Raw genomic sequence first — 23,386 nt, forward strand, 5'->3', positions numbered from 1 at the left:
TCCTCTTCTAGTCTGTAAATATGGTGAATTACATAGAATAATTCAGAATGTTAAACCAACCTTGAATTCCTGAGATAAACCTATTTAGTTACGATGTATTATCCTTTTTATATTTTTTTATTCAGCTTGGTAAAACTTTGTTACAAATTTTTGTATCTATGGTCATGAGGGATATTGGTGTGTAGTTCTCCAAAAAGTTTGCAGAGAATTTATATTCTTTCTTCCTTAAATGTTTGATAGGTTTCATTAGTGAAGCCATCTGAGTTTTCTTTGTGGGAAGGTTTTAATAACAAGTTTAACTTCATTACTAGATGACTTAAATAGCCTTATTTTTCTTCTAGAATGAACTTTGATAGTTTGTCTTTTTCAAGGAATTTTCCCAATACATCTAAGTTGTCATATATATTGGCATAAAGCTGTTTAAAAATATTTATTTATTTTCCTTTTAATATCTATAGATTTTCTAGTAATGTCATCTCCTTCACTCCTGATACTGGTCATTTTTTACCTTCTCTCCTTTTATTATGATCACTCTGGCTAAAAGTTTGTCATCTGTATACATGATATCACATAACCAGTTTCTTGTTTTATTGGCATTCTCTACTTTTTCTAGTTTATATATTATTGATTTCTACTTTTATCTTCATTGCTTCTTTGTTTCTCTTATTTGGGTTTAATTTGCTCTTCTTTCTCTAGTTTTCTTAAGTTAGAAGTGGGGGGTCATTGATTTAAGATCTTTATTCTTTTCTAATATGAACATTTGATGCTATAAACTTCCTTCTAAGTACCGAATTAGCTGCATCCCACAATTTTGGTGTTATATTTTCATTTTCATTCAGTTTCAAATATTCTGTAATTTTATTTACTATTTCTTCTTTGAACCCTGAGTTATTTCATATCTTTACTTGATTTAGCATTGTTTAGTGTTCTTAGTCATTCAGTGTTCTTTAGTTTCTAAATATTTGGGGATTTTCCAATACTAGATATCTTTCTGATATTTATTTCTAATTTACTTCTCATTTGGTCAGAGAACATACTTTTTTCTTGAATTTACTTGAATACCTTTAAATATATCGAAACTTTTTATGTCCTAAAAATATGGTAAATATTTCATTTTTATTTTAAAAGAACATTTATTCTTCTGTTAGGTTAAATGGTCTATAAATCTTAGTTTGTCTAGGTTTGTGGATAAGTTATTCAAGTCTTCTAATGTCTTACCAATATTAAGCCTACTTGTTTTATCAATTATTGGGAGAGGTATTGAAACCTCTTATTTTAATTATGAATTTTTCTATTTCTTGTTACAGTTATACCAGGTTTTACTTCATATATTTCAAAGCTCTATTTTTAAGTGCATAAAGATTGAGATTTTTTATGTCCTCTTCATGAACTTTTTACTTTATCTTCATGAAATAATCCTTTATTCCTGGTAACATGCTTTTCTCTAAAATCTATTTAGATTGCCTGATAGCAATATAGTCACTCCAGCTTTGTTTTGATTCACATTATTGTATCTTTTCCCATCTTTTTATTTTTAACTTATTTTGTGTCTTTATATTTAAATAGGTTTCTTGTAGGCAGCATATAGTTGTATCATGCATTTTTATTCATCTGACAACCTCAGTGTTTAGACCACTTTATTGAGAGTGTTTACACCATTTATTTTTAGTGTGATTATTGATTGATATGGCTAGGTTTATATAAACTGCCTTGTTATTTGCTTTTTGTTTGTCCCATATGCCCTTTATTATCTTTTCTTCTTTTTCTGCTTTCCTTTGCGTTGAGCATTTTAAAATTCAATTTTACCTCCTTTATTGTCTTACTAGTTGTAACTCTTTGTTACTTTTTTTTAAATATATTTTATTGATTTTTTACAGAGTACAGAGAGGAAGGGAGAAAGATAGAGAGTTAGAAACATCGATGGGAGAGAAACATCAATCAGCTGCCTCCTGCACATCTCCTACTGGGGATGTGCCCGCAACCCAGGTACATGCCCTTGACCGGAATCGAACCTGGGACCCTTCAGTCTGCAAGCTGACGCTCTATCCACTGAGCCAAACCGGTTTTGGCTCTTTGTTATTTTTTAATGGTTGCTTTAGAGTTTGTAGTACACATTTTTAACTTATCACAGTCTACCTCTAAGTGATATTATAGTACTTCACATATAGTATCAGAAAGTTAAAACAGTATATTTCCATTTCTTCCCTCCTGGCCCTTGTGCTATTGTTATCATCCATTTTACTTCTACATGTCTTATTTTTTTAATTTATCATTTTTGTGCATGTCATATTTTCCCCCTAAACTATAAGCTACTTGAAAATGGGATTCATATCTGTCAGTGTTGGCATTTAGTTGGTGCTCAAAACACATTTCTTCAATGGATCCTAAAAGAGAAAGAGGAAGGTGGTGGCAAAATGGCCCTGCTGCTTACCAAGGTGAAGCCCGGGACTGGCCCGACCAATGTAGAAATACACAATGGCAGCAACACACATGTTGATCAAAGCATAGACCCACTGGATCACAAACATGATGACAAGAGACCCAACGGCCTGTGGAAACAGTAGGAAAGGCAAGTCACCTAATGATTTATCACATTGTAGGCAAACCACAAGGCTAGTCCCTCTCATCAACCTTTGGTCACTATAAAAGTCTACTTAATTGAAGTTCACTCATAATTTTTTAAAAAAACTCATTTAAGCAGATATTTGAGAAGATACCTTCTGAAAGGACCCTCTAATCAAAACTATCAATAAATAGTTATTCTTTCCTAGTTCACTGTCCTATTCCTCCCTAGAAGAAACAAAGTGAAATTATGCTAATTTGGTATACCTAGAAATTTAGTGACCAAGAGGTTATCAGAGATGATTATTTTACAAGTAACCCACTGATTAAAATCAATGCTGCACTAAATGTAATCTTGCCATTTGTAGTCTTGCCTAAATTCTAATATAACAGGTAGTTAAATAACATTGCTCCTGGTTAAGACTCTCCTCTTTCCTTCCCACAGCCCCAACCCTGAGATCACACATGTCTCCAGTTCTCCTTGAATTATGTCACAAGGACAACTGAGATAAAAATGAAGCTACTCACCCCCAACAGGGAGACCCAGGGGTTGCATATGCGAGCGTAGAAAGAAGTAGTTCTGCTCTGGATATCTTGTTCCTGGAGCCTAGACTTTAGGAAGAAATCTAAAAAATAAATGAGCCAAATCCTTATTACCAATCTGTTACCAAATCCTCTTATATTTTTATGAACAAATACTTATAAGCTCATCTTCTCAACCTAAAAGTCAACTTCCACTCACGTCAACCATTAACTTTCTTGTGGTCTTAGTCAACTCATTCTCCTACTCTCTGATGTAACAAGTTTACAATCTCTCTCAAAGGAGACCTTTCATATCCTCTCATCACCAAATCTACCAACTCACTTGCACATGAACCTTCTCTTCTGCCTTCCCTCCTTGTCCAGTGGATGAACAGTCCCGGCTCCTGTGTAAGGCCCATTCTCTGCTTATGCTTTGCTTGAGGATTTTGCTTTTGCATCCTTGATTTTTCCATCCTATACTGAACCATTACCATCTATAATAATAAAAGCATAATATGCTAATTAGACCGGCTGTCTTCCAGACGGGGCTGGGAGGGAAGCCTGGTCCCAGGTGCCAGAGGGAAGCCAGTGCCAGCAGCTAGGGCAAGGAAGGCCTACTCTTGCACGAATTTAAATATAAATACCTCTACTTAAACATAAATACCCTACACTGCAATTTCTCCCACTTAAGCAAATACCTTCTGGTCAACCCCTAGTTACTGCCCTATTCCTTTGTCTTCCTTATAGCAAAACTCCTCAAAAGAATTGCCTATACATTATTTACCTCACATTATTTCCTCAACCCACTCGTAAGATTGTAAGATTTCACTAAAACTACTCTTCCTAAGTTGCCAATGACTTGATCTTTTCAAATTCAATGGTCAATTCCCAGTCCTCATCCTATGAGGCCTTTCAGACAGCAACTGACACATGTGATCACTTCCTGCTTATTGAAACACTTCCTTCTCTTGCTTTCTAGGATGCCTCATTCTCCCAGCTTTCCTTCTACCTCATTGACCACTTCTTCTTGGTCTTCTTTACTGGCTCACCTTCCAAACCCTAAATATTGTAATATCCCAACATTCATTCAGTCCTCAGCACTCCTTTTACCCCCATATATACTCATTCCTGGGATATCTCATCTAGTCCCATGGCTTTAAATACTATCTATATATTGATGATTCAAATTTACATCATCCTTGACCCTTGAACTAAAATTTTGAATATCTAGTTTTCTTCTCAATAGCTCCTCTTACATGGCTAACAAGCACCTCAAACCTTAGCATGGCTAATGCAAAAATCTACTCTCCCCAAGTCTTCTTCATCTGAATAAATGACACCACCATTCACTCAAATATCTATGATTCATCCTTGACTGCTCTTTTCCTCACACCTACACCTAGTCCATCAGTAAATCCTCTGACTCTACCATCAAATATATTCAGAATTTGACTATTCCTCACTGTACAATTCACTGCTCCATTGAAATGCCCTCTTCTCAGAGAGATCTTTCCTGACAAACCTCTCTGAAACAGTTCGCCCTCTCCCCACCTAGTCTCTCTCTTATCCCATCACCCCACCTTATTACTCATCATACTACCTGACATTACAGTGTATATTTGTTTGTTTGTTTGTTTATGTACCTTCCCCTACTAGAACACAAGCTCAATGATAGCAGAGACCCATGTCTATTCAGCATGTTCTCCGGCACCTTGAACAGTGCTTAGAATGTAGTAAATGTTCCATTCATGTGGTTAAATGAATGAGCAAACCATCCTAGCCCCCAGAGAAATCTTTATTCTCTCAACATCTGTCTTCCTTCATCATATGTTGCCAATTATTATATTTATCTTTTATACCTGAGGGCAAGGACTGTGTCTCTTATATCTCTAAATGCCAAATCTAGACATTTAGAAGTTCATGTATAGGAAGTGCTCAAAAAATGTCTCCCTATTAATTGTGGATTGAAATAAACTCTGCCAAGCATTATGACTGATTTGAATTGATGGCTCTGCTATTTTTTAAAAAAAGAAATAATACTGTTATACTTCCATTAGTTAAATTGTATAACTTTAACATGTTCAATGCATGATTCATTTTTTTCAGCCATTGGCTTAGTGAAATACAGTTGCTCTCTTTGTTACTAAGAAGGAACACTATTGGTTAAGGACTTAGATTATTGCCTCTCTGAGATTTGCCAAATGTTAAGCTCACCTTTTCATACTTGATCTTTTTTTTTTTTAGTTTTTTTTTTTTAATTAAATCTTTATTGTTCAGATTATTACATTTGTTCCTCTTTTTTCCCCCCATAACTCTCCTCCTCCCAGTTCCCGCCCCACCCTCCGCCCTCACTCCCCACCCACTGTCCTCATCCATAGGTGCACGATTTTTGTCCAGTCTCTTCCCGCATCTCCCACACCCCTTTCCCCTCAAGAATAGTCAGTCCATTCCCTTTCTATGTCCCTGATTCTATTATGATCACCAGATTATTTATTCACTTGATTCTTAGATTCACTTGTTGATAGATGCATGTTTGTTGTTCATAATTTGTATCTTTACCTTTTTCTTCTTCTTCCTCTTCTTAAAGGATACCTTTCAGCATTTCATATAATCCTGGTTTGGTGGTGATGAACTCCTTTAGCTTTTCCTTATCCGTGAAGCTCTTTATCTGACCTTCAGTTCTGAATGATAGCTTTGCTGGATAAAGTAATCTAGGTTCTTGGTATTCATCACTTTGAATATTTCTTGCCATTCCCTTCTGGCCTGCATGGTTTCTGTTGAGAAATCAGCTGACAGTCGTATGGGTACTCCCTTGTAGGTAACTGAGTTTCTTTCTCTTGCTGCTCTTAAGATTCTCTCTTTGTCTTTTGCTCTTGGCATTTTAATGATGATGTGTCTTGGTGTGGTCCTCTTTGGGTTCCTTTTGTTTGGGGTTCTCTGTGCTTCCTGGACTTGTAAGTCTATTTCTTTCACCAGGTGGGGGAAGTTTTCTGTCATTATTTCTTCAAATAGGTTTTCAATATCTTGCTCTCTCTCATCTTCTGGCACCCCTATAATTCTGATGTTGGTATGCTTGAAGCTGTCCCAGAGGCTCCTTACACTATCTTCGTATTTTCGGATTCTCTTTTCATTTTGCTTTTCTGGTTGGGTGTTTTTTGCTTCTTTGCATTTCAAATCTTTGCCTTGATTCTTGCGCTCCTCTGGTCTGCTGTTGGGAGTCTGTATAGTATTCATTATTTCAGTCCGTGTATGCTTAATTTCTAGTTGGTTCTTTATCATAACATCGAGGGTCTCATTAGATTTCTCGAGGATCTCATTAAGTTTATCGGCGGCTTCTAGACAGTTCTTGAGAGACCTTAAAAGTGTTGTTCTGAACTCAATATCCTCCATTGACAGTTTTGTCCTGTTTCTTTGTCTCCACATTTTTTATGCTTTCTTGGTGCACCCCCTAGTGGTCTTTGTGCGCAGTCTTGTTGTAGTTAAGCCTTGATTGTTGTCGGCAATACCGGGGGTGATTTGACCTCCAGGCTAACTGGCTATGAGAGTCCGCTGTGTCTGCAGTGGGAGAGCTTCTGTGCTGGATCTCTAGGGAGGTGCTAATCTAGCGTTTGCCTGAGGCTATCCGGCAAATGGCTCTGCACAGGGCTTGGGCAGGGTGGGTCCCCGGGGATCTACAGGGCGGGCCAGAGCGAGCAGTTATGGCTGCTCTCAGTTCCATCCCTAGGGGCTCTGCCTCACAGAGTCCCAGCAACCGCTGCAAACCTCGGAGAGAAAGCTGCCTTCGTGTTCCGGCCGAAGCCAGACAGTCCTGCTTTTCCCGTTTGAGTCTGGGTCCCTAGAGACTCACCCAGATCTGGAGCTCAGAGTCTGAATGTCCCTCCCGATTGAAAACAACAGCCAGCCTTCCTGTGGTTCTGGATGATGTCCGTTCTGTCTTTTAGTTGTTTTTTGAAGTGGTTGTTTGAGGCAGCAATCTCCGGCGTTAACCTATGCCGCCATCTTGGTTTCTCTTGATCTTGATCTTGCACAACATCAATTACAGTGTACCTAAGGGAAGTGTGTATGTCTGTGTGTGTGTGTGTGTGTGTGTGTGTGTGTGTGTACGCTTTCTGAGAAGCTCAGGAGAAAGTAGTTAGGAAGGGACGTGTCCTGTAGGCAAGGACAACACATCAGCAATGTGAGGGAGAATTCATGCAAGGATGCTCAATGACTTTGAATAGGTCTCACAGCACAGGCAAACAATATGGTTCAAAATCCTTCCAAATAACTAAAGGAATTTTTTTCTCTTGTTAAGGATTTTGCTGGAAAAAACAAGCCTTGTGGATTATTGGTGGAAGGGGACATTTTTCACATTAGAAATTCTAGAGCAGTGGTTCTCAACCTTCTGGCCCTTTAAATACAGTTCCTCATGTTGTGACCCAACCATAAAATTATTTTCGTTGCTACTTCATAACTGTAATGTTGCTACTGTTAGGAATCGTAATGTAAATATCTGATATGCAGGATGGTCTTAGGTGACCCCTGTGAAAGGGTCGTTTGACCGCCAAAGTGGTCATGACCCACAGGTTGAGAATCGCTGTTCTAGAGTAATGACCAGAAAGGCAACTTAACTTTTCAAGTTTTAGTTGCAAAACAAACAAACAAACAAAACCATGCATCAGGCACACTAAAGATATCAAATATAAAAAACAGAGTAAAAATAATATTAAAGTGTCTTTTAAAATATAATGGTATGTCTAACATATTCAATGTTCACAAAATCCATGCAGATATAAACACAGTAAACATGAAAGGTGAAAACAATTATGTTAACTTTTAAAATCATGAATTTAAGTAACTTTATAGACATTAGGAATCTAAATATTAAACTATCTCTGTAAATGCACCTCATGTCTTTCTCAGAATACATAAGCACAGTTCTAGTCAGCATGTACAAACCGAGAATGTGCACAGATGCTGTCCACAATGATCCTGTTTCAAGTCCAGGTGGCCTTTTATCATGATAATGCAATTCTTTTAACTGCTTTCCAAATGCGGTACATTTCAGTTATTTCTAACTTGATTATGCAATTCCCCCAAATAGATTTACTAAGCCAGGGCAATTAAACAGGTTTATATTCCTTGTTACATCTTTTAAAAAAAATTTTTTTATTGATTTTTAGAGAGGAAGGGAGAGATAGAGAGAGAAACATTGATTAGTTGCCTCCCACACACTCCCAAACTGGGGATCAAACCCACAACCTGGGCATGTAACCTGACCAGGAATTGAACCTGCCACCCTTTGATGTATGGGATGACCCTCTAACCAACCAAGCCACACTGGCCAGTGGTGCTCAGTGGTTGAGTATTGACCCATGAACCAAGAGGTCACCAGTTCAATTCCCAGTCAGGGCACATGTCCTGTTTTCAGGCTTAGTCCCCAGCAAGAGGCAGCTGATGGATGATGTTTCTCTCTCATCTTTCTCATCAATGTTTCTATCTCTCTATCCCTCTCCCTCCCACTCTCTCTAAAATCAAATATATATGTATATGTATACTATATAATAAAGAGGGACTATGCTAATTGACCCTCACGCCATCACAAAGATGGTGGTACCCACAGCCAATAAGGAGGGAATATACTAATTGACTGCCCCACCCTCAAAGATGGTAGCACCCACAGCCACAAGATGGCTGGCAGGGGAGGGCAGTTGTGGGAGATCAGGCCAGCAGGGGAGGGCAGTTGGGGGGGACCAGGCCTGCAGGGGAGGGCAGTTAGGGGTGACCAGGACAGCAGGGGAGGGCAGTTGGGGGCAACTGGGCCAGCAGGGGAGCAGTTAGGCATCGATCGGGCTGGCAGGGGAGTGGTTAGGGGCAATCAGGCAGGCGAGCGCTTGGGAGCCAGCAGTCCTGGATTGTGAGAGGGATGCCTGACTGCTGGTTTACGCCCGATCCCACAGGGATCGGCTGTAGGACATCCCCCAAGGGGTCCCAGATTGGAGAGGGTGCAGGCTGGGCTGAGGGACACCCCTCCCTCAGCACACAAATTTCATGCACTGGCCACTAGTGTGTGTGTGTGTGTGTGTGTGTGTGTGTGTGTGTGTGTATTAACAATGCCTAATGCTGAGCTTAGATGAGACAATCTGTGTTAATTGCTTCTCTCAGTGTCAAGAACATGGGGCATGCTCAATAAATGCTGCCTATTTTTAGCTACAAACATTATTTAACACTTAAAAGTAAAAGTTGGTTTGTTGAGTGGACAGTAAATGAGTCTGGGAATTGATTTTTCAAATGTAAACTACATATTCATCTCTTCTGACCTCTGCTTAATATAATCTGGATTCTGACCTTCCTGTTTTTAAAAATAATATGCTTTGGAAGGTACGCTTTTATCAGTTGTGTTTGTCTGAATAATTGTTTCCTTCTGCGGCACTGTTGTTCAAATGTTTTTTTATTTCCATTTAATCAGATCCTTTTTATCTCTGATGATGTCTTTAATAGTCAGCAATATTTCTCTTGCACAGCTGTTATAAATAAGGAATTCGTGGCTATATAAGGCATAAAATACAGTCCCAAGTTAATTTGGGGGGCCCATTTGCTCTCAATAGCATTTATTCAGTAGCAATTTGATTCTTGTTATTTCATGGCATCTGGTTTGTCACAGATTAGGTTCTTATGACAGTTTACACTTTCTATTCTACTGATCAATGTTTAAATGTTTTAGACAATATTTGTTCAAATGTTCATCAATTTCACCAGCTTTTACTGAGTGTTTGTTGGATGCCATGTGTCGTGTGCCGTGTGGGAACGCTGTGATGAATACAAGGTGGAAAGACATGGTTTATGACTAAAGGAAGCTCACAGTCTAAAGGCACAGGAATGGAACTGGTATTTCTTTTCCTTAAGACAGACAGATGAGCGGAGCCGAAGACAAACGTATAAACACATGTGATCTGAATGTGTAAGACAATGTGATAATTATTTATACTTCCTGTATGAATCAAATGTCATGCCTGCACAGCAGGGGGACCAGGTAATCCTTCTCAGAGGGCATAAAAATGGGTCTGAAAAGTCAGATGGATTTTAAACACGAAGTCAGAGTTTTCCAGATGGAGAAGGGGGAGGTGAAGCAATTTGAGGAGGCAGAACAGCATACACCAAGGCAGGAAGGAATGAAGAACATGACGTGTTTAGAGCACTAGTCTGGGTGGATCCACAAGTAAGTGCATGAGTTGTCATGAGGAAAGTGGCCAGGAAGGTAGGTCTGGATTGTAAAGAACCTTAAAGATCACACCAAGGATCTTGGACTGTCTATGGAAGGCATTAGATTCTGGTGAAGGTTTTTAACTAAGAGACACAAGAGGAGAGTTTTATTTCAGAAACATCATTCAGTGGACAATAATGAGAAGGAGAAGCAGGATGTGGGGAAATCTGGGGGCAGAAGACTGATTGGGAGACTTAACAAGAGCCTGGGTGCTACATGATGAGGGTCTATACCAAGGCAAAGCAGCATGGATGGAGGGGAGGGAGTAGTCAGTAGCTATATTTCTCAACTGGGCGACTGGGTAGCAACCACTGCAGCGATTAAACATGGCAAGCTGGCTGTAAGTCTCTTCTGAAAACCCAGTGAGAAGACATAAAAGGAATTAAATAGGTATAAATCCACAGACACAAGGTGAATGAGAGAGGAAAGATAAAAACAGGTATTGGAAGATGAAAAGGTGACAGAGGAGCAGTAACAGACTGGGCCGAGCAGAGGGGACGAACTCTAGAGCCTGCAGGGGAGGTGCTGGTAAGAAGCAGCCCAATGCACCCCCCAGGCTCCAGCAAAGTTCAGGACCAGGAAGTATCATGTCCCTGGGAAGAGGTAAGGTGCGTAAAACTACTTATGAAACAGTTGGGCCCTAGCTGGTTTGCTCAGTGGTTAGAGTGTGAGCCTGCAGACTGAAGGGTCGCTGGTTTGATTCCAGTCAAGGGCATGTACCTCAGTTGTAGGCTTGATCCCTGGCCCTCTTCCAGGTGGGGTGTGTGCAAGGAGGCAGCCAATTGAGCAGGAGGCAACCAATCAATGTGTCTCTCTCACATCCATTTTCTCTCCATCTCTCCCCCTCCCTTCCATTCTCTCTAAAAAATCAATGGAAAAAATATCCTCGGGTGAGGATTAACAACAACAACAAAAAGAAACAGGTGGACACGGAGGCCCTCTGCCCAGTGGTAACAACTCCTTCTTTGCCCTATCCCCTTCCCAGGGGGGATTTCCTCCAAAGAAATCAAACCACAGAGTGCCTACACTCAGGACACCAGGCACAGCAGAGAGCAGGGAAATTGGGCTAGAAACTGGGGGATTAAATGAAAGCTTATACCCTAAACAGTGGGGAGCCCCCAACTCCCTTACCTTACCTTGCTCCCTAGTTGCAAGCAGCCATCAGGGTGACCCTCAGGCAAGAGATTAAGTGACTCTTCTGCGGAGGAACGGGGGAGCCCCGGAGGAACCCTTGAGAACAGTGGTTCTCAACCTTGGCTGCACACCAGAATCACCTGGGAATCTTTTTAAAATCCTGATTTCTGGGCCTCGTCCTCCAGAAATCAGGATTTAAAAAGATTCCCAGGTGATTCTAGTGTGCAGCCAAGATTGAGAACCACTGCTCTAGAAGATGGTTACAGGTGAGTCCTCTGTGAAGAAGCCAGTTTATTCCCTAATCATCCTACAGCGAGGTTCCCAAGGAACAAGCCCTGCCCAGTGTGCTTTTTAGGGCTTCGCTTCTAAGTATGAACAGAGATAAGAAGATCAGCAGACATGTTAGTGAAGCGTCTAATGAGAGAGAGAGAGATCCAGCCAAAGAGAAAAGGATCTAACACAGGACAGACAGTAAAAGGAGCAGAAAAGACTTTAAAGGGAGAATAAGTACTATTACCAGAAAGATAAGATAAACCATTTTTACCCATGAAACAAGAATAAAGTGATGCTCATTTTTTTTAAGGGACAAGGACGAATTAGGTTACACCCAAGAGCTCTTGGAAATTGAAAACAGGACAATTGTGGCATAGCCCGAATGTTGCCACCCAATCTACTCTTCTTCCTTAGGAAAATAACTACACAGTTTCGTGTGAAGCAGCAATATGACCAGCCAAAAAGACATTTCCCAGCCTCCCCTCTGAGAATAGCTGGGAGGGCTACCGAATCAAGCTCAGGGCTATGCAGCCAGGGACAACACTCACAATTGTATGTCAGAGCAGCCCAATGGAGCCATCACTGCTGCAGGCACCCAGGTCTAGACAGCGCAGCCTGCCTGCCCATGGACCCGGAAAGCCCTGGATGCTGGAAGCAGGACTGTAGGCCTCCTGCAGCTACTTTCTGCTTCCAGAGAGTTCCTCAAAGTCCGCATTGCTTTGGGTTTCCAGTTCCCATTATAAGGAGGGCTTATCCAGTTAGCAGAGTTTGGGTCTTGTGCCTGAACTCTGGCTGCAGGAGAGGTTGGAAAACTGACATCTGACATTTTGTTTTGAGTGTGAAAGGCTTGCTTTGCCTCCCACCAAGACTCATAACATTGGAAATTCTTCAAACATAGGGAGGGCACTCAGTGTTGGGGAGGCAAAAAAAAACAACAAACAACAACAAAAAACAACAACAGCAAAAGTCTACTATAATATGGTATCGAAGAAATCTCCTCTATCCTGGATCCAAGACAGCAGCCTGCAGCAGGCCTAGGACCGACAGCCTAGAGTGGAACAGTCAGTCAGTCCAAGCAGAACAGTAGAGCAGCCGTGGGCCAGAGGAGAAAACAGATGGATATGACAGATTTCTGAAGAATTCGAGCATTTGGAAAACAACATGGAGAGGCATTTGACATATCTGCCAGAGCATTTAGAGAATAATTGATGACCCCTCCAAAAAGCAAATTTTTAAAATGTAATTATTAACTCCAGGAAACAGAAAATGTTGGACAAAAAAAGACATGTAATCATAGTAGAGTATATGGCTCAGAGGTAAGCAATATTTACTTAATTATGATAATATGAATACTAGATATTAAGCTAATCAAAAAGTGATATAATTACACAGGGACATTGAATGAGATATCAGAGGGGTATACATGAGTTAAATCTTCATTTACCATAATGGGAAGTCAAAAGATGATATCTGAAACTGACATATCAGGAAGTAGTAATAGCCCTGGCCAGGTGGCCTAGTTGGTTGAGCAACAACCTGTACACCAAAAAGGTGGTGGCTTTGATTCCCAGTCAGGGCACATGCTTAGGTTGTGGGTTCAATCCCCAGTTGGGGCACATACAGGAGGCAACCGATGGATGTTTCTCTCTCTCTCTCTTTCTCTCAAATCAATAAAAAACATATCCTCCCATGAGGATTTTTTAAAACTAGCAATACAAGAACCAAGATGGCGGCATAGGTTAACGCCGGAGTTTGCCTCGAACAACCACTTCAAAAGTGAAACTAAAAGACCGAACGGACATCACCCAGAACCACAGGAACGCTGGCTGAGTGGAAGTCCTACAACTAGGAGGAAAGAGAAACGCATACCGACACTCAGAGGAGGCGCAGTGCTGAAGTCAAATACTGAGGTGCGGAGTGCATGCAGAGCAGGCTGGTGGCTGAGGGCGCGGTTGGCGTTTTCAATCGAGAGGGAGTTGCAGACTCTGAGCTCCAGATACGGGCGAGTCTTTAGGGACCCTGACTCAAACGGGAGAGGCGGGACTGTCTGGCTTAGGTCGGAGCGAGTGCAGCTTTCTCTCCGAGGTTTGCAGCGGTTGCTGGGACTCAGAGAGGCAGAGCCCCTGGGGACAGGACTGAGAGCAGCCATAACTGCTCTCTCCGGCCCACCCTGTTGATCCCCTGCGACCCACCCGCCCCGCCCAAGCCCTGCACAGAGCCATTTGCCGAATAGCCTCAGGCAAATGCCAGATTAGCACCTCCCTAGAGGACAGAAGCTCTCTCACTGCAGACACAGCTGATTCTCACAGCCACTTGGCCTGGAGGTCAAATCCCCCCTAGTATTAGCTACAACAATCAAGGCTTAACTACAAGACTGCGCACAAAGACCACTAGGGGGTGCACCAAGAAAGCATAACAAAATGCGGAGACAAAGAAACAGGACAAAATTGTCAATGGAAGATATAGAGTTCAGAACCACACTTTTAAGGTCTCTCAAGAACTGTCTAGAAGCCGCCAATAAACTTAATGAGATCCTCGAGAAATCTAATGAGACCCTCGATGTTGTGGTAAAGAACCAACTAGAAATTAAGCATACACCAACTGAAATAAAGAATACTATACAGACTCCCAACAGCAGACCAGAGGAGCGCAAGAATCAAGGCAAAGATTTGAAATGCAAAGAAGCAAAAAACACCCAACTGGAAAAGCAAAATGAAAAAAGAATCCGAAAATACGAAGATATTGTAAGGAGCCTCTGGGACAGCTTGAAGCGTACCAACATCAGAATTATAGGGGTGCCAGAAGATGAGAGAGAGCAAGATATTGAAAACCTATTTGAAGAAATAATGACAGAAAACTTCCCCCACCTGGTGAAAGAAATAGACTTACAGGTCCAAGAAGCGCAGAGAACCCCAAACAAAAGGAATCCAAAGAGGACCACACCAAGACACATCATCATGTGTCAAATGCCAAGAGCAAAAGACAAAGAGAGAATCTTAAAAGCAGCAAGAGAAAGAAATTCAGTTACCTACAAGGGAGTAACCCATAGAACTGTCAGCTGATTTCTCAACAGAAACTTTGCAGGCCAGAAGGGAGTGGCAAGAAATATTCAAAGTGATGAATAGCAAGAACCTACAACCAAGATTACTTTATCCAGCAAAGCTATCATTCAGAACTGAAGGTCAGATAAAGAGCTTCACAGATAAGGAAAAGCTAAAGGAGTTCATCACCACCAAACCAGGATTATATGAAATGCTGAAAGGTATTTTTTAAGAAGAGGAAGAGGAAGAAAAAGGTAAAGATACAAATTATGAACAACAAATATGCATCTATCAACAAGTGAATCTAAGAATCAAGTGAATAAATAATCTGATGAACAGAATGAACTGGTGATTATAATAGAATCAGGGACATAGAAAGGGAATGGACTGACTATTCTTGGGGGGGGAGGGAAAGGGGTGTGGGAGATGCGGGAAGAGACTGGACAAAAATCGTGTACCTATGGATGAGGACAGTGGGTGGGGAGTGAGGGCGGAGGGTGGGGCTGGAACTGGGAGGAGGGGAGTTATGGGGGGGAAAAAGCGGAACAAATGTAATAATCTGAACAATAAAGATTTAAAAAACAAAACAAAACAAAACAAAAAAAAGAGTAAAAAAAATAAAATAATAAAATAAAATAAAACTAGCAATACAAATATATTATTTAGCAACATTAAGGTTAACAGAAGAAGCACCTTTTTGCTTGAAAGTGGGATTTTCCAGCGGTGAGACCAGGGTATGGAGAAGGATAAAGGGGATAGTACAGAAGAGAGGAAACTATTTTTTATTATATGACTTTTAACTCCACTTGGCTTATTAAACTACATGATTTTTAAAATTTTAATAACGTTCCTACCTCACACCGATGTGGAGGTAAGGAAGAGAAAGTAGGTGTGTGGGAAAATGTAAAGCGTCTATTCTTAGACATCTCCTTCTATGTCCTGAGGGTTTGCTCCTCTCTGCCCGCTGGGCTATACAGATCTCAGGGGCAGGGCAATGGGAAGGGAAGCATTTGGCTTCAAATCCAGGCACACCTGGGTGCCACGTCCAGCTGTGCAAAGTATCAGCGCTGAGACTCCTCTGTGACTCACAGGGCCTCAGGGTCTTCCTTGGTGAAATGGGAAATGCTAGTATCTATTCTTACATGCAATAACACTTGTCAGGCACCTAAAATCCGGAAGACTCAAAAAGTATACATTCTCTCTCAGAATTCCTCAGGCTAAGCCTCTCCTTGAGAGTCTCTCTCGGGGTCTCTGTGTTTGCCAATTTGAGAAAGCAAAGAAAAGCTGTGCTCCTTTCGCCACCTTCCCCATCCCCTCTTGCCCGCTTGGGGATCTTTATCTTCCACAGACAAAACATACTGAGTTTTTGCCAGGCAGTTTGTCATAACACATTTCCACTGCTCTTGGAAAAAGAAATCGGTTTCATTCACGTTGGCCTTATACTTCAGCTAATTTTTGAGTAAAATAAAAATGCTACTCAATTACTAGCCAAGGCTCCCACATATAGGAGTAGGTAGAAATTTCTGTCTAAAATCAACAGAGTAGAATTACAAATTCAGCTGATACTTGAAGATAACTTTTAAAATAAATACAAAATACAATTCACAAAGACTTTAAAGTGAGCTGGCTAAAGAGGGTTATGCTAACCGGGTAGATGAGGCAACCAGTAGTCACCCCAAATTAGGAGGCCCCAGTATGATTTCAAGGCGCTCACCTTCTCCACTTGGCCTTGGCTGGTTACTCAGCTCAGGGACAAGTTGTTCTCCACGCGCTCCCGCAGGCTGAGCCCTTTCCCTCCTGGCACCCTGCTTGTTCCAGTAGGACTCCTGCCCCGCCCAGATGGCAGTGGGCAAGCTGTCAGGGCCTTCTGCGGGGAAGGGAGTTGGCGACTTGAGGTCCAAGAGGAAGCTATCTTGCAGGGTTTGCTTGGTGGCCTTCTTGCATTTCCCCCTCGGATGCTCTGGGATCCTGTTGCTCTCTCCTGGCCTGGTCTGGCTGCTCTCAAGCTTCTTGGTTAGCTGCAGGAGCTGATCCATGTCTTTGGTGAATTCTAGCAGAGTGCCCTCAGAGAGGCTTCGGGCAGTGCCCTCAGAGCCATACCGGGGAGCCTTTTCCAACAGCAGGTGCTCAGAGCAGAGGAGAGCTTCCATGTCCTGCCTGTGCACTGGCTCAGGCACCTGGGGGTGGCTGCCGGGAACCATGGACAGGGAGAAGTAAGAGTAATCCACTGCGATGTATGTCAGCATGAAGTTAATGGTGACTATGGGAGCCAGAATGTTCACCTGACCCACAAGGACAAAGGCCATGGTCACCAAGCTGGTCAGGCAGATGGCAGCTATGGGGGTTTTATTTGGCCCTTTCTGCAAAAACAAAAATAACATGCAGGACTATGAAATTTCAGAAGAAAATCCCATTATCTGATAGAAACACAGCTCATGAGGGCTCAGCCACTTCTCCCATGTGACTCTTGGTGTGTTCATCTACAAGCTTGGGATAACATCCAACCCGTGGAATTATTGTGGGGTCGGAGCTAATGCAGCTACAATGCTTGACATGGCACTGACACACAGTCGGCTCCTAACACAACATGGGTATTAGTTGTATTAGTGACTATTAATTGGGGCATTAGTTTAGAACTTGGGCTTCCCAAGTGTTTCTCCTTTTATCTTTCATTGGGTTCTAACACCAACTTTGGAAATCAAAGAGATGGAAAGTTGATTGTTTCCAGACGACAGCGGAGAAAATGACTCCAGGGGAGTGGCAGACCCTAGAAGACACAGCAGAATCCTTGGCAGCTGGGGCCAACACATCTGTTATTACTGGAGGTGGGTAGGGTGACCTTCAGGACAGGAGTGGAAAACATGTGCTAACTCCATATAATCTGTTACTCCGCAGGAGATATTCATCACAGAAACTGGCATAGCTCTTGGGCCAAAAACAATAATTACTTCGCAGTCCTCATCTTCCTTGACTTAAGAACTACATTCGACCCAGCTGGTCCCGCTCTGGTCTTTGAAAGACTTTCTACATCTCACTTCTCTTGATTCATCTCCCTCCTCACTGACTGCTCCTTCTGTCTCCACTGTGGCTCCTCCACAGCCCAGGCTCCATCCTCAGACCCTTCTCTTGTCTCTCTACACTCCCTTCCTAGGTCACCTCAACGGGGCTCGTGGCTTTAAATACCAGCTTTATGCTCTCAACTCCCAAATCTGAATCTCCAGCCTGAAATGTTCCCCTAAATCCAGGCCTAAATATTCAACTGTCTACTCAACCAGGATTTCAAACCTAATATGTCCAAAATCAAATTGTTGTCCCCCAACCTCCTGCCGCTCAAATCTACTCCTTCTGCAGTCTTTATCTCAGCAAATGGCAATTCCATCCTTCTAGTTGCTCAGTCAAGGAAAATTCTTGATGCCTCTTCTCATTTTCTCATTCTCCATCAACAAATATTATAAAGATTTACCCTCAGGATTTACACAGGCTCTAACCACTGCTCTCCCCTCCTTTACTGATAGCACTCTGGAATGTGAAGGGCAGGCATATAATTCACTTCTGGTTCCCACCTGGAAACCTCCCACGGGTTTCTCCAGGTGTGTTCCCCTTATTGAGGGCTGGGATAGATAGTGACCTTGGAAGTCACAGGATGAGGATGGCAAGGTCATCATCAGCCTGAGTCTCTGAGGACAGAGCTCCTGTTGACCTGAAATACCTCCCTAGTACTTTAGAGTAAAATTCTAAAAAAAAAAAAAAAAAAAGGAAGAAGAGTAAAAATATACTTTTATTGTTTTTAAGAATTATGTTTTTGGTATACCTATAAGTGTTTAGCATATTCTAACAATAAAATTACTAAGAATAAAGTAAATCATCAGAAACAAAAAAAATAAAACTTAAAAGGAGAGTCTTAGGTGTGCTGACGGACATACTAGTGGTCCAGGTCAGGACTCTGATAAGGTGGGTTGTAAAGAGACAAAATAGTCGAACTTCTATTCACCAAAAGTCACCATAAAACAAGCCATGGAATAGGGAAAGATATTTGTAAAACATACAGAAGTTGGAAAACATAGTTGTACTACAAATAAATAATACAATAATTAATAAATAATAATACAAGAATAAACTGTTTTGCTGACCCATAACTGTAAACCTATTTTTGCCCACCTCGTGTAACTGACAAAGGGTCAGTCAGAATACTCCAAAACTATCCTCACAAAATAATTAGAAAGAGACAGATAACCCAGTAAAAAAAAAGAAAAAAAGCAAAAGAATGCCCATTAAACATATTAAAGATGCCCAATTTCATTATATAATCTGGAAAATGCAAATTAAAACCATAGTGAGATACCATTAAATACCCACCAGATTGGCAAAAATTGTCTGATAATATCAAGAACACAGAGAAACTGAATCAATTAAGGTTTGTCTGATAATGGCGGGAACACAGAGAAGCGGGAATGCTGCTAATGGACAACTCCCTTGGAAGAAGACGTTGGTGTTCTCTCGTGAGGGAAAGCACACACGCCTTCCCGCTTAGCCGTTGCGCTAACGAGCGTGTGGTCTGGAAGGCCTCCGCCTGTGTGCCTGTGCCAGTACAAGGATGTTCACTCCCTGTCTGTAATGGTCCCAACTGAAATGACCTCAGTGTCCATCAATAGCAGAACGGATAAACGGTAGCAAATGAGGAAATGCTATATAGGGATGATAATAAACAAACTGCTATGGTGAGCCAAAAAGTGGATGAATCTCAAAAACATAATGTGGAGTGAAAGAAGCATGCCACATTAATATAAAGTTAAAAAACAGATAAAATTAAATTATTTTGTTTGGTGATGCGTATGGAGTAAACCAGGAGCTGGCAAACTATGACCCCTGGGCCAGATCTGGCCCCCATCTGTTTATGCATGCCCAAGAGCTAAGAATGGTTTTAGAGTTTTAAACATCTGAGGGAGGGGGGAGATCAAAAGAAGAGTAATATTTTGTGATGCATGAAAATGACATGAAATTCAAATTTCAGTGTCCCATCAATGAAGTTTTATTGAAATACAGCCTCTTTCCCATTGGTATTATCTGTGCTAACTTTTGAGCTACAATGACAAAATTGAGTTGTGACAGAGATCGCAGGGCCTGAAAAACCTAAAATATTTAGTATTTGGCACTTTCCAGAAAAACTTCTGGGCAAACCTACAAAGAAAGTAAAGAATATTATTATCACAGAAGGCAGGACAGTAGCTTCCCCAGAGAGAGGTTCAGGGCTCGGACCAGAGTGGGGTGTGGAGGGTGGGTGTCTGGAGGCTGGCAGTGTTCTTGGGTGGAGGCTACAAAGATGTTCATGTCATAGTTCGTCTTAAACTGTTCATATTGGGTTTATGACCTTTTCTGTATATTGTATAAATCTCAAAATTTTAAAACGTTTCTTCTCTTCACCATAAAAAAAAGTGTCAATAAAATGTAATCATATGTAAAGAAGCTTTGAAAAATGACAAATTAGAGAAAATATCTGTAATGTATATCACAAGAATTAATCTCCTTAGCAAAGAACAAGCTTCTAGCTATTAGGAAGAAAAAGAGCAACAATCACTGAAAAAATATATATATAAATGATGAAAAGATGTTCAAGCTCATTCATAATAAGAATAATACAAACAACAAGTATCCTAAGATGCCATTTCTCACTACTCAACTGGCAAAAGTTCACATCTGACAATGAACTGTGGACAGGTTCATTGCTGATACTGTGATACCTGGTGCAAGAGTGCAAATGGCAGTCCACACACCGTATATCTAAATATTTATAATTATAAACCAAGCTATCAAACGGTTAGATTACATTTGTCCTAGCCTTTCCTTGACAAACACACCTTCAGGACAATGGGGAAGGTTGGTTTAGAATTCCCGCACTCCTCAGAGTTCCTAACTGGAGGAGGGGCCGTGCACAGCCTCCTGCTCACAGCCCATGAATCTGGATGTGGGCTGGGGGACATATGGGCAGGCAATTCCAAGGTGCAGTACAGTACCTGGACCTTTGGCCTCATGAACTTCTTACCCTAAAGACCAGAACACAGTCCTATAAAGCAGTGTCTTTGGCCCAAGTCTAAGAGTGGTGCTGGCTGTGAGGAAACTGAACTCTCATATATTGCTGGTAGAAATACAAAATAATAGCAATACCATAGGACGTGTTTTGGCAATACCTATTAAAATTAAAAAGACATTTACCCTTGGACCCAGCAAACCCACTCACACAAATGTATCCTATAGACACATTGACACATATACAAAATTATACACACACATGCACGCACACACAGAGATTATTCTTTGTAGCTCTGTTTACTGGAAGCAACACGAGCATCAATTCATAGGGAGCTGGTTAAATAAACTATAGTATATCCACATGATAAAAAAAAAAGAATGAAAACATTCTCTCTACATCCATATGCAAAGACAGACTTCTAAGCTATATTAAATGAAGAAAAGCAAGGCATATAACAACTTGTCTAACTCTATCCTTGCATAAAAATAGGGGAGAGAAAGATTCATAAAAAACTAATAAAACAGCTATGGATAAGGCATGGGTGCAGTTGGGGCAGAAAAGAAAAAAAGATTCATGATAGGAAAAGAAATTCTCAGTGTGTACCTTTATATCACTTTTAGTTTTGAACCCTGTGACTATCTATTGCCTAATAAAATAAGTAAAATTGAAATAAAATCAAAAGCATATACCACCTGGAAGGTATAGCGATGATAGTCTTTACTTCTACCCAGCCTACCCTGACTGATGCATAAGAAGTGGAGGAAGGTAAAGGGAAGAACTAAGGACTTGCAACCAGGTGGCCCTAACCCATCTGCTGGGCTTAGCCTAGGCTACATGTCCTACCAGGACCACAAAGGGAGGCTCGGGATGGGAAAGGGGTTGGGGAGGGCCTGTCTGGTGCTCCAACAAGACAGAAATGAACTACAGCTTGCAAACCACATTACTGAGAAGTGGGGTTCTCTCTGTTTATGTCTCTCTTGTCATCCCCTCCATTTTAGAAATGTCTCATTTGATCGTTCTGTGATCCAAACAAGCTATACTGGATCAGTTAAGGTTTGGGCCATGAGAATTAGGAGGGAGCCCAGAGGCCGGAAGTAAAGGGAAGGTGAACTCGAGGGCAGAGTTAAAGTCACAGGACCAACATCCCTCCTCACCAAGAGATTCTTTCTTCCATGCTAAACTTGGAGGACCCTGAATTAAAGGATGTGGCACTCCCTGACCCTCTGTGCAGGGTCCAAGACGTTTCTGTGACAGTTAGCGATCCCAGTGCTAGCAGCCCTGGGTGACTGTGACATGGACAGATGCTTTGTCTGGCTGGCCCCATTCTAAAGCAGCCAGAGGATGTGGGTGCGAGAGATGACCTCTGCATTCCTGTTTCTCCCCGCCTTGGAGAACTTGACCCATGGCTCTAATCAAGAAGCGTTAAGCAATTTGTTTACCAAGAATCACGTGCATGGCAAAATGGACATTTGTCAAGAAAAAGTTCACTCACCTCTTGCCCCAGACAGGTCAATGCGGGAATCACTTTCTCCCGGGCAATGCACTGCAGGATCCGGGGGGCTCCATAGAGGCCCCCCATACAGGAGGCCAGAGATGAGATATATAAGCCCAAAAGGAACAGGAAGCCCACCAGGGACACCTATATGAGGAAGCAGTTCCATTACCCAAGGCCAGACTCTGCTTCTGTCCCTTTTTGCTCCCCTGGTACCCACCCACCTGCATCCCATCTTCTCATAAGTCCTCTAGTTCAACCTCTTGGACATATTTCCATTGTCAGCCCCACCCCACTTCATTCGCACTGCTACCATTTCCATTTGGACGACCATCACATCTTGTCTGGACCACATAGAGGTTCCCAAATTGAGTGTGCACCGACTCTTCTGCAGGGTTTGTGGATTTGTGAAAACAGATTTCTGGGTACCACCTCAGAGTTTCTGACTCAATAGGTCTGGGGTAGGACCCAAGAATTTGTAGCTTTTGTTGTCTGTTTGTTTGTGATAGTTTTTTAAAAGTCTTTACCGTTGAAAGTATTACATATGTCCCCCCTTTTTCTCCCAGTGACCCCTTATTGACCCCTCCACCCCACCCCAGGCCTTCACCACCCTGTGTCTATGAGTTATGCATATATGCATACAAGTTCTTTGGTTGATCTCTTCCCACCCACCCCGTCTTCCCTCTGAGATTCCATAGTCCATTCCACGCTTTTATGTCTCTGGATCTATTTTGTTCAACAGTTTATTTTGTTCATTAGATTCCACATATGAGTGACTTCATGTGATATTTGTCTTTCTCTGACTGGCTTATTTCGCTTAGCATAATACTTGAGGCTCCCTTCTCCATTCTACTTCACTTCCAGTACAGTCACCAGAACTGTGCATTCCAAGTGTTCATTTGCCCAACGATGAAGATGGGTTAGATTTAATTTTTGGTTTTGCCACTTATCCTTTCTCCATGAAGATGCACCTGACCCCATTGTTTTACTTTCTTGCTTACAATGCACCATATCAATGGCATCAAACTACGCAGAACACCAGTCCCTCATATTCCTCTTCCCAGAAACCTGAATCGGCCATGATTCTTGAT

The 23,386-nt window shown here is 41.7% G+C and overlaps 1 protein-coding gene across 1 annotated transcript in view; it reads right to left on the minus strand.

The window, feature by feature from the left end:
- SLC12A8 (solute carrier family 12 member 8) overlaps positions 1–23,386 on the minus strand; it is a 146,347-nt gene that overhangs the window by 7,401 nt on the left and 115,560 nt on the right. Inside the window, exons 8-11 of the mRNA XM_036352933.1 lie at positions 22,296–22,442; positions 16,490–17,135; positions 3,091–3,188; positions 2,432–2,549 (exon numbers count right to left, since the gene is read on the minus strand). Coding sequence (XP_036208826.1) covers positions 2,432–2,549; positions 3,091–3,188; positions 16,490–17,135; positions 22,296–22,442 — 1,009 coding nt within the window. The remainder of the gene's footprint in view (positions 1–2,431; positions 2,550–3,090; positions 3,189–16,489; positions 17,136–22,295; positions 22,443–23,386) is intronic.

This window comes from Myotis myotis, unplaced genomic scaffold, assembly GCF_014108235.1.
Source record: "Myotis myotis isolate mMyoMyo1 unplaced genomic scaffold, mMyoMyo1.p scaffold_m19_p_2, whole genome shotgun sequence".
Taxonomy (NCBI): domain Eukaryota; kingdom Metazoa; phylum Chordata; class Mammalia; order Chiroptera; family Vespertilionidae; genus Myotis; species Myotis myotis.